Source organism: Erythranthe guttata, chromosome 13, assembly GCF_056151865.1.
Source record: "Erythranthe guttata isolate IM_541 chromosome 13, IM_541, whole genome shotgun sequence".
Taxonomy (NCBI): Eukaryota; Viridiplantae; Streptophyta; class Magnoliopsida; order Lamiales; family Phrymaceae; genus Erythranthe; species Erythranthe guttata.
This window is the reverse complement of record NC_142545.1, coordinates 15,897,278-15,910,925: the sequence shown is the minus strand read 5'-3', so window position 1 is coordinate 15,910,925 and position 13,648 is coordinate 15,897,278. Positions and strand designations below refer to the sequence as shown.

At 37.4% G+C, this 13,648-nt stretch overlaps 3 protein-coding genes across 6 annotated transcripts; 2 read left to right on the top strand and 1 right to left on the bottom strand.

Moving 5' to 3' along the window:
• Positions 1–354: 354 nt before the first annotated feature.
• Positions 355–7,409, top strand: LOC105968432 (B3 domain-containing protein Os07g0563300). 3 transcript variants are annotated; one of them, XM_088812136.1, is made up of 15 exons: positions 355–612; positions 1,049–1,179; positions 1,996–2,077; positions 2,160–2,255; positions 2,884–3,220; positions 3,290–3,623; positions 3,830–3,926; positions 4,022–4,196; positions 4,509–4,588; positions 4,833–4,935; positions 5,248–5,459; positions 5,752–5,804; positions 5,926–6,039; positions 6,281–6,351; positions 6,430–7,409. In XM_088812136.1, the coding sequence occupies exons 2-15, from the start codon at positions 1,070–1,072 to the stop codon at positions 7,023–7,025; spliced, it is 2,460 nt and encodes an 819-aa protein (XP_088668262.1). In that variant the 5' UTR covers positions 355–612; positions 1,049–1,069; the 3' UTR covers positions 7,026–7,409. The 3 variants fall into 3 exon arrangements, with proteins under 3 accessions (XP_088668262.1, XP_012848516.1, XP_012848515.1); XM_012993062.2 differs by having other exon boundaries at positions 485–612; positions 5,254–5,459; XM_012993061.2 differs by lacking the exon at positions 355–612 and having other exon boundaries at positions 716–1,179.
• Positions 7,410–7,527: 118 nt separating this feature from the next.
• Positions 7,528–9,384, top strand: LOC105968435 (syntaxin-124). Its single transcript, XM_012993068.2, has 2 exons — positions 7,528–8,322; positions 8,691–9,384. Exons 1-2 carry the CDS (start codon positions 7,832–7,834, stop codon positions 9,190–9,192), a joined length of 993 nt encoding a protein of 330 aa, XP_012848522.1. The 5' UTR covers positions 7,528–7,831; the 3' UTR covers positions 9,193–9,384.
• Positions 9,385–9,477: 93 nt separating this feature from the next.
• On the bottom strand, positions 9,478–11,221 carry LOC105968434 (uncharacterized). 2 transcript variants are annotated; one of them, XM_012993067.2, is made up of 2 exons: positions 10,398–11,221; positions 9,478–10,120 (listed from the first exon to the last, which is right to left on the bottom strand). In XM_012993067.2, the coding sequence occupies exons 1-2, from the start codon at positions 11,047–11,049 to the stop codon at positions 9,768–9,770; spliced, it is 1,005 nt and encodes a 334-aa protein (XP_012848521.2). In that variant the 5' UTR covers positions 11,050–11,221; the 3' UTR covers positions 9,478–9,767. The 2 variants fall into 2 exon arrangements, with proteins under 2 accessions (XP_012848521.2, XP_088668264.1); XM_088812138.1 differs by having other exon boundaries at positions 9,478–10,123; positions 10,398–11,178.
• Positions 11,222–13,648: the final 2,427 nt, after the last annotated feature.

Here is a 13,648-nt window from a genome sequence, read left to right as displayed (position 1 = left end):
ATTGATGTAGAAAATTAGTAGAAGCAAAGATTAAAAATCCATAAATTGATATTTTATTTAAAATACAATAATGAAAAGAATAATAACTCCAACTTTCTTAGTGTAGTTGATTAACTAACACAAAAACTATACATTTAAGGGTACTCATATCACTTGTCAGCCTTTTGCAGCTTAATAGTATATTCGGGGATTGTCCCACAAGGTAAATTAATCATAATTAACTGAATAATTGAGCTTTATTTGATGATAGTATCTTCAATAATTTGTCGGTCCACCCGCAAATATTATTTTATAATGGTTTTATCTTGGCTTATCTTACACTAAATACGAGATGTTCATTACATTATTTAATATAACAATCAAATTAAAAAGAAAACAAATAACTTTTTCTTTGGAAAAAAAAAATGCTAAAATCAAAACAATTAGGCAAAAGAATTAGAAAATTAAAAAGATTTAGCTTCAGTTGCAACTTAACAATTATAGTACAGTAGCTAGTAATTTAAAAAATTTACAGAAGACAGGACAGATCGCAGAGGCGGCGACAATTCATCAAGTAAAATTGAGAAACGACGACGCTGAACATCATAAAAGCACCAGTACCTCCCCCCAAAGGTCACTTTCCCAACCCTCACCCACCCCCCTACCCCCCACTAGAGAGAGAGAGGAGAGAGAGAGAGAGGGGGAGTGTTACACGCATGCACGCACAGAAAAAAAAACACACACACATATATATATATATATAAGTATGCCAAATTGCTCTCTTCACTCCTTGCGTCACACAGACACACTCTTTCTTACTCGGAGTTTCAGAAACACTAGCTTTCTCTCTCTAAAAACCCCCTCCTTTCTTATAATGATTTTGAAATTAATTGTAGTCGATTGCAGTTTCTCTCTCTAGCTTCCACCTAGGGTTTACAGGTTTAATTGTCGATAGGATACTTGAATGTGGGAATTTACTGCTCAATTTATTTCCGGCCTATTAAAAAATAAATCATTTTATTTTGGCTACTCTCTAGATACATTTTTTTTATTTTTTGTGTTCCGTTAGGGTTTTTTTTGTGTATGTGAGATGTCGACGAAGCTGTGCTTCAATTCAAAATGCAAAGAACCGTCGGATAAGTGGAGGAGAGGCTGGCGTCGCCGCACTGGCGAGTACGCTCACCTCTGTGATCGCTGCGCGTAAGAGTTTGCTTTCCTTTTGTTGATTTGGCTTGTAATTTCTTTTTACAGTAGTTAGAAGTTGGATTTATTGAATGTGTTCCTGTTTTTTGAGTTGCAATGAAGGATATGTAGTGTTCTGACGGGTATGATTTCCACTTGCTGGAGGTGTGGATTGGAGTTTCGCATTTGGATTGTGTTATAAATCCTTTTGAGTTGAACTTCCTTTTACTGAATCAGCTTTTAGCATCTAGCAAATAATCGCTTGTCTGATTAATTTAGAATACCTGTATTTTCAGGTCTGGAGTTCAGAATGTTGTAGTTGTTTTTGTTTATAATTTGGTTATAATGTTTATATTGCCTTAAAGAGTAATTGGAGTGGAGAGTGAGGTTTTGACTTGAAAAAGAAACCTAGTAAAAAAAGCAATCCTGGAAAATGTGAATTCCTGTTGATCGAATTGTTTACGTTGCTCAAATGGTTGTAATGTGGTCTGAGATTGTAATCGTTTGTCTAAAATCTGCAACAAATGTGTCATTTGTTGTGCTCGATTATTCATATTCTTAATACTTGGCTTGAATGGTACTTGGTGCGACATTGGCAACTCCAAATACACACCATTGATCGATCAAATTTTCTTGGATGAAATTGACTTTAATATGGTGAAGATATTATGTGATTTGTTCCAAAATTGGAATGTGTTTTCAACTTTATATGAGGTGTCGCATCGTGATTCCGTCTCCATGAGCATATATTTGGAAAATCACTTTGATTTCGTTAAATATATTAGGCCATTCGCCACTTCCTTTGAATATAACGCATTTTCAATGCAAATCTAGTTCTGTTTACGAGGACGAAAAATTTTGTGAGACGTTCCACTTGAAGTCTTCTGGGTGGAGATGCTGTGAATCTTGTGGAAAGGTAACGTAGCTTTTAAATTTTCGGGTTTTACTCAAGATATTAGAGAATCTGTAAATATTGAATAGTAAGTTCTCTCTTGCAGCAAATACACTGTGGATGTATAGTTTCATTCCATATGTTCGTACTACTGGATGCCGGAGGAATAGAATGCCTAACATGTGCAAAAGGTTGCATTTTGGTAAGACAATATCTTTTTAAACTACTACTGTCTCATGTTGAAAACCTTGAGTGTTATCAAATGTCTCTTTTGCTTGATATCTTTTGTTTCAAAGTATATTGAGTTGGAGAACTGTTGTTGCATACTAAACTTAAATTTCCATACCAGCGGTGGAGGTGCATTCTTGATATATTGAAAGGTTCCGTTAAGAAAAAGTTACAATTTAACATTTCCTTTTCTAGTTTTATGCTTACAGTGTTACACATCCGTAGTGCTATCTGTCTGGGGACACAAAGGGGGTTTAGGTCGTTGGTTCATCATATACAATTGAAATCATTCAGATGAGTTGTTTTAAGGGCCTGGTAACTCCGAAGGCAACTAGATTGTATAATTGAATTTTGTCATTGAAGCTTATTTAGTAAAGGCCTTAATGATGATTAATCTATATTATTGAGGATACATTCTGCTCGTATATTTTGGAGTGCCTCAGATGACCATAAACAGTAGTTTCAAATGGTTTCCTGATCAGTTGAGTTTTATATGTAATGCATCAAATGAAAAAAGAACTTAATTGCATGATTTCATATTGTTTTGCTATTACATTCTGGCATGACCAGTCCCTGATTCTTTACCTTTCTGCATTTTTCAGACCCCAAATCCTGCATGGCCACCACCTTTGCATTTCCTTCCTTCGCAGCCCGAAAGAATGAAAGACCTTTCTGCGAAAAGTTGGAGTCCTATTGTTGGCTCAGGTCCAGTACCGTGGCGTCAAGCTCCCAGCTTGTTCAATGGTTCGGATGTTCCATCTAACATGAAACTGAGGATGCCCGTTGAGGCAGATGTATCAAGTGGCATTGATAGGTATAGAATTTGTGAGAGATTATCTACAGCTTCACCTGAGATGAAACAAGGGTCCTCGTTTGAAAGATTAGTTAATGGAAATATGAGACATGGCCTTTTTGAAAAACCTCAGAACGGGAATACGGGTAATTTATTTACTTTTTAGCTCGACCTTATATTGTCCTTGGTCAGTAATATTTACATTTTTGTTACAGGGCTCAATGTAAAGGAGAAACGTTATTCCTTTGTGAATAATTTCAAGCCAGTATTCCCAAAAAACGACTCTTCTTCTGCTAATTTGAAATTGGCCACAGTTTCTTCATCAAAAACCGAAACAGGCAATGAACATATATGTGGTCTTCTCCCACCATCATCGGCTATTTCGATTCCTGTCGCCCAAAAGGTTTGCAGTCGCAATGGAATGGACTTATCTGGTGACACTCATATGCGTAATGGAAAGGGTAGAGGAGATGGCAGAGTCCGAGATCAGTTGCTCCTTCGGTACCGACCTCAAATAGTTGGCGAGGAGTTCCAACAAATTTCTAGCGAGTATCCTATGGTTGTAGCAGGCTTCATAATCTTTATTTGTTTCTCAATGATCATGAGAATAAAAATTCTCGAGCTTCTGTTTTCCTTATACCCTCCTAATTTTCCATTTGAACTTGCATTAGCATTTGAGCTGCACAGTCCACTGACTTTAAATACTGTTTGTTTCTGCAATTTGTTACCTAGATTTCACCTTAGCTTCTTCTTAGCTCAAAGACAGTTATTACTCCGTTGTTTGAGAAAATGTTAAGTGCAAGTGATGCTGGAAGGATTGGGCGCTTAGTCCTGCCAAAAAAATGTGCAGAGGTGAGCTATTATCTATCACGTTCAGGTTTTATTTGATGTGGTCAATGCTTTGGAAGTTTCATCTTAATAAAATTTACTCATTGATGACGAAACAGGCTTATTTTCCATTAATCACTCAGCCAGAAGGATTACCTCTATCCATACTGGATGTGAAAGGGAATGAATGGATGTTTCAATTTCGGTTTTGGCCGAATAACAACAGCAGAATGTATGTCCTGGAAGGAATTACTCCTTGTATACAATCAATGCAACTTCAAGCTGGTGATGTAGGTAATCCATCAGTACCTCCAAACTTAGAAATTTTCCTCGTGTTGATGTTTCATCACCATTTTTACTGGTGCATCAATGTTTCCATTGCTATTGTAGCAATACATATAATTTTCCTTTTTAGCTATCAAAGTACGTCCTTGTTTACCAAACTGATTTGCTGGTTTGCTTTCAAAACATAGGCATAGGCATATTTTTCTTCGACATTGTTTTATTTGGATATTCATGGTACTGGACATAGTTTTTTTGACTCGTGTTCCTTGCTCCATTGGTTTTATTTCAATTACGAAATGATTTGATGATATTTTGTTCCAGTGACGTTTAGTAGGCTAGAGCCAGAAGGAAAGTTGGTCATGGGTGGCAGAAAGGCTTTAGCTATTCCATCATCAGATCAGGTTTGTGATTCTCCAATACTACATGCTGATATTACATTTTTTCTCACTTTTATTTGTCATGAATTTGGGAGAACTACAAATTGTAAGTTTCGACAAAGTCTACTACATTTGCACTTGAAGAGGAGATATAATCTGCTTAAATTTGATCACGGGAATGATAAAGTTGATGGATACTTTCTATGCTTCTGTATCCATGAGTGCAATATTGAGTTCTTCATGTAATAGCATTTTTTTCGGTTTGCAGGGAGCTGAAATTTCTATTGTAGGGAATAACACCTTCCCTCCAGGGGATGGTAGTGGTAGATATAATTCTGTGGATGTTATTTCTGTGAATGGCCACGAGAAAGGTAAACTAGATCAACTTTTCATTAAGTGCAGTTTGGAGAAGTCCTTTTGCATCATAAATAAATGCTTGGTGAAGTCTATTTAAAATAGAAGTGTTTCATAACAAGAAGGTCATTCTCCAAGATTGTCACTTCATTTTTAAATAATTGAGGTTAAAAGGGTATTAGATTGAGGTTAGTATTTGGCAATCTCGAAAAGTCAATTTGAAAGGTGATTTCAAGCATGCTCAAAATCTTCAAATATCATCCGGCTGGTCAGCCAAGATACCAAAATAGATAGGGAAGCATGGTCTGAAATTGACAACTGTAGTATAGTTGCAGAAAAAATACTTGAAGATAAACCTACCATTCACAATAAGAGGAAGAACAGCAACTTCAGTGCGAAAAGTAAGCGCCTTAGGATTGATGACGGAGATATGATAGAGCTGAAGATCACTTGGAAGGAAGCTCAAGGATTGATGCGCCCACCTGCAAAAATTGTCCCGTCATTTGTTGTTGTAGAGGGTTGTGAATTCGAAGAATTTGAGGTACATGGAATTTAACTTGAAAAACTTAATTGCACTCCATTCTGTAATTTTTCGCTTGTGAATGAGGCTGAATTCCAATTCGAAAGTTATTGTTGGACTTGTAACTTCTCTTTTACAATTTACAATGTATATGGACTTTTTTGGATGATTACCTGTCACTTGATTTCATGTACATTATGGGTTGGGTTTTGGATGGATATTTGTCATCATTGTGTCTGATTGAGCTACACGACTGAATATAGCATGCCACACTTTTTTTATTTCCTGCTCTTGATTTGGTTCTCTCTTTCAGGAAGCTGAGCCAGTTATTGGCAGGCCTACTATTCCAGGGGTAGATAACTTTGGGTAAGTTCGTTTGCTTTTCTGAGTATCTGAAATTTCCCCCTCCCTCCCCCATTCTCTCAAGGCAGTCGTTTGTGTTACATTACACGGTAAAATGCTAATTTTGAATTCTTTCATGTCTCAGTGAAAAGATCCAGTGGATTCAATGCGAGGACTGCTTTAAGTGGCGTAAAGTGCCTGCAGATGCGCTTCTTCCTTCGAGATGGATCTGTTCAGAGAATGAATGGGACCTTGACAGGTATGCAAACCTTGCTCTATTGCGAACAACGAATGTAATGAAATTGGGAATTGTGTTTGGATATTTGTACTCTGGTTTTACTCCATCTTTTAGCTTTCAGTTATTTGAATTCGCATGCCCGATATTTAACTATATGAAATCTTCTCCCAGTCCCATATATCTTTTTGACTGTAAATTCCTTGCTGTGAGTATGTATGTCTACACGAGCTTTCTTGATTTCTTTCTATACATTCTGTATCAGATCTCTGTGTTCGTCTGCTGAGGAATTAACAAAAGAACAGCTGGAACATATGCTACCCACCATGAACAAAGGTCTGCACCTTTCTTTCTTGTTTTGCAGCCATTCAGTACATTTCTTAAAATCTTTGAAATATTATTAAATTTGGGCAGATTCTTCGATAAATGAGATCACCGAACTGGACGGGGATCTGGCAGTTGCTCTGGAAGGACTTGATGCACTTGCTAACTTAGCTATCCAAGGGGAGGCTTCATCCGAGAACAGGACAAAACACCCTCGTCACAAACCTGGCTGTACATGCATCGTCTGCATTCAACCTCCCAGTGGTAAAGGCTCTAAGCACAAGCAATCGTGCGACTGCATGGTTTGCATTTCATTAAGGCGTCGTTGTAGAACTCTGATGGAGAGTCGAGACAGGAAAAAAATGGAAAAGCAAGCCGAATCTTCTTGTCACAACTTGCAATCACAACCAAAACAGCTGCGTGGAAAGGTGAGTAAATCGGGCTATCTTAACGAAACTAACGAGAGAAAATCTGAAATTTCACCTTTGAAAGGTCAAATAGACCTTAACATCCAGCCAGAGAGGGAGGAAGATTCGTCTCCTGTGTCAGATTCAGCACCGCCCAAGATGAAATGCTCGTTGTTCCCCTCATTTTCTGCTGATGGAGTTTTTAAACAGCATCAGAAATCTTTGGGGTCTAATGTTATTGGAAACTTAGTCGGAAAGCAGATGCAGAAAGATGGTTAGGCCTCAGTCAGTTTGGCGGAGTCGGAATTTTCGTTAACCTAATCTGCTTTGTCCCCCGTCGCATGGATGGATAAAACTGTTACGTACATATAGAAAAAGGTAGAAAGTTAAGGCGCTTAGTTAATTTAGCTGCTTGCCATCCACAGTTATCGTTATCCCCATTCTATTGTCGACCGGTGTTTGTGTGAAAAAGCAAAATGTTCAGGATTGAGAAGGGAATTGAAGATAATTCAACTGGTATGTGTAATTATTTGCTCTAAATTTTATTTAATATATACTTTCAGTAATAGAATGCAAATTACTAACTAGTAGATCTTTCTTTTGTCCATTTTGTGACTTTGTCAATTAAATTGGATTATGGATTTGAAATTTTCAATTCTTAAATATTTGTTATTTGGCAAGTATTTACCTATAATTAATCTTTATTCCAAAAATAAATATAAAATAAATTTTATTTACGGACAGTCAGAATGCTGTATGAATATTGAATGGCTGGCAGAATGTTGAGAGTTGGTTTAATTACCACCAATGCATGGCAATAATTGTACGGCTAAATGAATCATCCTTAAACTGGAAACACCCTCTATTTTGTGGTCCACCTTTTTTTGTATCCATCTCTTTCTTCTTCTTTTTCTTCTTCATTGAAGAAAACAAGAAGAAAGATAATCAAAACAAGGGGGAGAAGAAAAGAAACCCCTTGTTTTCTTGCCCCAAATCTTCAGGAAATCTTCGGCTGGCGTCCCGCATAAAGGACCAAACAGCACATTTCTTGAAGAATTTGGGGTAAACATAAAAAGATTAAAAAAATGGAAGGGGGTGCCGCTTTCGACGGTTCATTTAAGATCTACGTGGACCCGAAAGACGGCCAAACATACCCGGATGATGTGGAGATGGGCCGAAATGGTGGATATGGCTTGGAAATTTTCTCAAAAGAAGTCGAAATGGTGAAGGAGGATATAAACGGTGCCAATAAGCTCTATAGCAAGGTGCAGGATTTAAACGAGGAGATCAAAATCGCGCAAAATGCCAAAGCCATGAAGGAGCTCCGGGCGCGGTTGAACGCTGACCTGGACCATCTTCTCAAGCTGGCTAAACAAATCAATAAGAAATTCGACGGGCTTGTTCGGGCCAACGCTGCCCAGCGCAAGGTGGCGGCGACCGGGTCTGGAGTATGTGATGACCAGACTCGTGCCAATATGATATCCGATTTGGGTGAGGACGTCAAGCAGCTCATGCGCAAATTCCAAGGACTTAGGGCCAACATGGAAACCGACCACCGGCAACTCATCGAGAGCAGGTGGAATTATCGTTACTGAACGTTTCAATTTACTATTACCATTTTCAATTCACACGTGAATTGTTGTGGCCAATGTCCGTCGATTCTTGCATATTTTCCTCACATTACATCCAATCATGGTGATTCAAATTGATTAGAAAGATAACTCAAACAACTATAAAATCCGTATTTTGAGTTTTGCCAAATTTTGATAAAAAAAAATGGTCAAAATCACGTTCGAAGTCAAAGAAACTATATATTTAATTAAAATCAGTTAATTAACAGGCTAAATCATATATAGTTGGGCGTTTTTTCATAATTTAGCCACTTTTTTTTTTTTTTTTTTTTTTTTTTTTTTTGGAAATTACATAATATTCAAAATGGATCAGATATTTCGGAATCACGAGAGAGAAGGCGACGGCGGAAGCAATCGACAATCTGATCGCGAACGAGGTGCCGGAAAGCCCACTCCACCACGCCATGCAGGAGCACGGCCGGGGCCCGGTGCTGGACGCCGTAGCGGAGATTCAGGAGAGGCGGGACACAATGAAGGAGACTCGCAAGAGTCTGATGGGTCTGCACCAGATACTCCTAGGCATAGCGACGCCGGTGGTGCCGGCCTCGGCTGCTGCAGCAGCGGATGGACAGACTGGAGGGAGCAAAGGCGGCGGCGCAGGGCCGCCTAGCCCCGTCGAGAATTATCCGGTGGTGGTGGTGGGTGGCGGCGGACACGTGGCGGCCAAGAGCGGGACCGGTGGGCTGAATGATTACGAGAAGGAGACAAGGAACCAGGCATATATCGCTATAGTGGTTGCTTTGGTGATCCTCATCACCATTATCGTTCTTATTCTGAGAACTGAGTATACCATTGAGAATGGCGCTGCTTCATAAATCATATATATATATATATATACTTACTCAAATGCTCTTTGCTATACTGATCATGCTTCTGCTTCCACCAGTTTCCTATTGCATTGTTTCTTTTGCTTCTTCTTTGTCATAATTCAAAGTAAGTTGCAAAAACGTGCTGTATTCACACTAATAATTCTACATTATAAATATTTATCTATCTATTTGAATTAATGTTGGTGAAATTCTCCCAGTAATTAGTAATTAATTACAATCTTAAAAATGATTGTAAATACAACAAATAGAACTATAAACCATCCACCAATGTAGCAATACATAAACTACAAAATAAATAGATAAATAATACTTACAAATAATTCATTCATATACACACCTACCAAAAACAAAACAAAAGAACAATCATTTGTAATTATCACCTTACAACAGACACTACCTAAATATTCTGTTAGTCTGACTGTATCGTTTTCCCAATCAACTAACTTAACCAGCTTTTTATATCAAAATTAATAAAAAACAATTTTTTTTTTTGGTCATAATCCTTTAATTTTAATTGTAATCAGAAAAAATAATTAATAAATATGAAATATAATGAATATCTAAGCCCCACCGTTCATCATCTCCTTGTACTGGTTCAACGATTCCTGCCTCTGCATCCTCATCTCCTCGTTGAACTTGTTGATGAACGCCTCCACTCGCCGGTTCAACTCGTCCTGACTCAGTGACGCTTCCTTTCTAATCGTCTTCGCCGGCGCCTCGTAGTTGCTCCGGTCCTTGAACGTCTCCGATTTGACAACGTGGTCGACTGTGGTGGGGTCCGCGTGGTGCTCCCACGTGTCGGATTTCTTCAGGTGCCTCGTGATCGGCACGTGACGCCCCTCCGTTATCATCTTCCATGTGCTCTCCAGCGTCTCCTGCCTCTTCGGCCTCGCCACCCGCAGTGCCCTCACACCTGCTGGAACGCACCCAAAAATTAATACTTCATTAACTCTAATTATTTAATTATACAGATAATTATTAATTAATATATTTAATGACGCAACATTTGATTTGCATGCTTAAACCGAACGCAATAGCAAAACTGCCATGGGGAATTCGAAAACGACGCCGTCGAGTTTTGTGGCTCGCCGTAAAAATAGGTTTTTCCGTTTAAGATTCCAAATTCAATTTTCAAATAATGCATATTAATTAATTAATACAAAATTATGAATTTATCCTGGTAAAATTACCTTCTGGATTGCTTCTGTTAGGTTTCCGGTGACCGAATCTAGAGGAAACCAGAGGTTTCTCCCTCGCCGGCAACGGAAACTGCAATTGAACCTCTGGAGAAATTATCTCCTCCGGGAGGGTGTTGTAGGCGAACGTCGACTCGATAAATACGTCTTCGCCTTCGTTCGAAGCGACTATTTCTTCATCTGTTTCGATATTGACCATTGAACCATTCACGATCACAGGTTTCAATTCTACAACTTCAGTATCATCTTCCACCTCCTGCACCACCACCTCCGCCGGCGCCGGAGACGGATCCTCCGCAGTAGTGGTGAAATCCGACTGAACTGAGAACGAAGACGCGTAAATCGAAGGAGGAGGCGTTTTGACCGAAATCAAGTGGTGAGATCGAACGGCCGACGACGGCGACGAAGGTTCGGCCGGCTGGCCGTGGTGGTGGAAGCGCGAGGTCACGGCGATGGTGAGGATGATTCCGTTGATGATTAAGTACAAATAAGGAGGCTTGAGCCAGGACAGAAGAAAGTACCACGCCGCCGGAGCACCACTCACCGCGACCGGAACAGAAAATTTCAGCACGGTAGCTAGGGATAAAACTCCGGCTGAAATCAGAATAACCTTCATGGATAAGATCCAGCTACTCATCGAGACCATCGGAATCTACTATCAGTACAACTAATGAAGTTTCTTCTTCTTTTGTGTGTGTGTGTGTTTTGTGTGAGAGAGAGAAATGAGCTGAACTGCTTAAGCTAAGTAAGAATATTCCACAAGTACTGCGAGTGAAGGAAAAGGGAAGAGAACGTGAGGAGGATAAATGGAATTTCGTGGGGGGCGAAATGGTAAATGCACAGAATATGTATAAGTGGGTGGGCCCGGATGAAAGGGACGCGGTTTGTGGGAATGTGTGAAATATGGGCCGTTGTAAGGGGCCTTGGCGCTTGCAGTTTGTGGTGTATGTGGGTTGGCCCACGTGTGGGTCAAACTATAATTAAATTAATTGACTGTGACTTTCTAAAGTCGTTAGTACTTATAAATTAAATTAATAAGTTAATTGTTGAAGATGGAAGTAATAAGTACATTTGATAATTTTGATCTGTCTAATCAACTGGGACCGGTTTCTGTTTGGTTTCTCTACAAAAATAAATTAGTACTAATGAATTAATTAATAAGTTAATCAACTGTGACTTTCTTAAGTCATTACTACTAATGAATTAATTAATAAGTTAATTGTTGAAGCTGCAAATAATAAGTGCAGTCATGATTTTGATCTGTCTAATCAACTGGGACCAGTTTCTGTTTGGTTTTCCTACAAAATATATTCATACATTTTTCTATATAAATTAATAAGTATTTGTTTTTTTTCTTTTTTTACCTTTTTAAATTAATCTTTTTATTTTTTTACCTTTGTGCATCGAGTAAACCTACACTGTTGTAGGATAGCTTGCAATCATAAAACTCGGTAAGTTGTATATTCATAATTTTCGGATATATGAATCATAATTTACAATGTCAGATTCGAAATTGAAGATGGAACCGGGTACTCGGGTGTAATTTATTTATATTTTTTAATATTACATTTTGAATATGATTTAAAAGTAGTTATATTTATTATTAAAAAAAGGGTCTATTAGATATAACCCCCTTAAACATTTAAATAATAGGGGTAGACCCAAATTTAAATTTGCAATTTTGATAAAAGCCCAAGCTTTTCGTAATTACATAATTACACTCAATCAAATCCCACAAATCCCGTTACTTTACCTTTTTAAAATTAATAGACTATCTCATATCTTTTAATAGACTATCCCATGTATCTAATTCGACTATGGGTTTAATTAATTTACTATTGGAAAAATAATAATATATATGGAAACTGAATAATATGTTTGTTTGAAATACTAATCAATTAGGGTAATTTTCCTTATTATATGAAAACGATTAGGGTAAATAATAATATATATGAAAAAATAATAATATATATGGAAACTGAATAATATGTTTGTTATACTAATCAATTAAGGTAATTTTCCTTATATCATGTAATAGACTATCTTATTGATCTAATTCGACTATGGATCTCGTTAATAGAGTATGGATCCCGTATTATTCAACCACATAGTATATTAATAATTTCAATATAGTACATTAATCTGCTGTGATAGTATATTACGGTTATAGTAGTGATATGAAATTGTGTTACAAACAATATATCACTGAAATGACAAGAACATTGAGAACAACACCAACGTAAAGTATTCCACATAACCAATAAAACAGTACATTAATAATCCCATAATTTCAATCTTGAGTTTTGATAAAATACATAAAACACATCATAACACAATCAAACCAATATGTCGAGTTAAAAAACTCTAGTACATTAATAATCTCATAATAGTATAATAAAATGATAATGGTAGTATCATACGGTATTCATAATAGTATACTACTGTATTACAACGGTTTAACACTTAACCGAAGTTACTGAGTCATTACATCGTAAACACCTCTTTATAGCAACCAACCCACCAAACCTCCACAAAATCCGTACGAAATTCGCCATCGAAAAAACCTAAAATCATGAAACAAAATTAAAAATGCAGAATACTAAAAAATAATTAAATAGACTGCAAATACATTTGAATGATAATACATTAATATCATCAAAAATAAACTTAAAATGCAAAATTCATACGCTAAATTAAAAAAGACTACGAACTATATTTTAATGTACTACCCAGCCCACTTAAATCGGCTGTTATAAACAAATAAACCAACTATCGATCGGGATAAAACATGAACTCGACCAAAGCGGACAATTATTCCGATTATTGCATAAACCAACTACGAAGCTCATATAAAACAACTCTGGTCCGATCTGCGTGAACCATCCTCTTCTAACTCTGTCAATCCTCTTCCAAACAAACATCATCGGCACAAAAAAAAAACGATATATATGTGACGGAATAATTTTGTTAAAAAACGTTCTACTTAATAGAATCAAGTATCAACACAACTCTTAAAAATTTCTAACCACCGTACAAGACAATCATGGACATTGAGCAAAAAATAAAAACGAATAACGCATTCATACCCGCTTAACATCGTCCAACAACAAACGCTCAAAAATCGATCATATTTCCACGACGGTGCAGAAATCTTCAATGACGATAAAACCCGCTGGAACGATGAAGAGAATCTTCAAAAAATATTATACACGATTTGATATAACGGCCAATGATCTCACGTAAAT

Coding starts and splice junctions, on each gene's coding strand:
- LOC105968432 (XM_088812136.1), top strand. CDS start 1,070: ATGTCGACGAAGCTGTGCTTCAATTCAAAATGCAAAGAACCGTCGGAT. Junction 2,256..2,883: donor GTGCAAAAGGTTGCATTTTG/GTAAGACAATAT, acceptor TGCATTTTTCAG/ACCCCAAATCCTGCATGGCC. Junction 5,805..5,925: donor CCAGGGGTAGATAACTTTGG/GTAAGTTCGTTT, acceptor TTCATGTCTCAG/TGAAAAGATCCAGTGGATTC.
- LOC105968435 (XM_012993068.2), top strand. CDS start 7,832: ATGGAAGGGGGTGCCGCTTTCGACGGTTCATTTAAGATCTACGTGGAC. Junction 8,323..8,690: donor CGGCAACTCATCGAGAGCAG/GTGGAATTATCG, acceptor AAAATGGATCAG/ATATTTCGGAATCACGAGAG.
- LOC105968434 (XM_088812138.1), bottom strand. CDS start 11,049: ATGGTCTCGATGAGTAGCTGGATCTTATCCATGAAGGTTATTCTGATT. Junction 10,124..10,397: donor TAACAGAAGCAATCCAGAAG/GTAATTTTACCA, acceptor GGTGCGTTCCAG/CAGGTGTGAGGGCACTGCGG.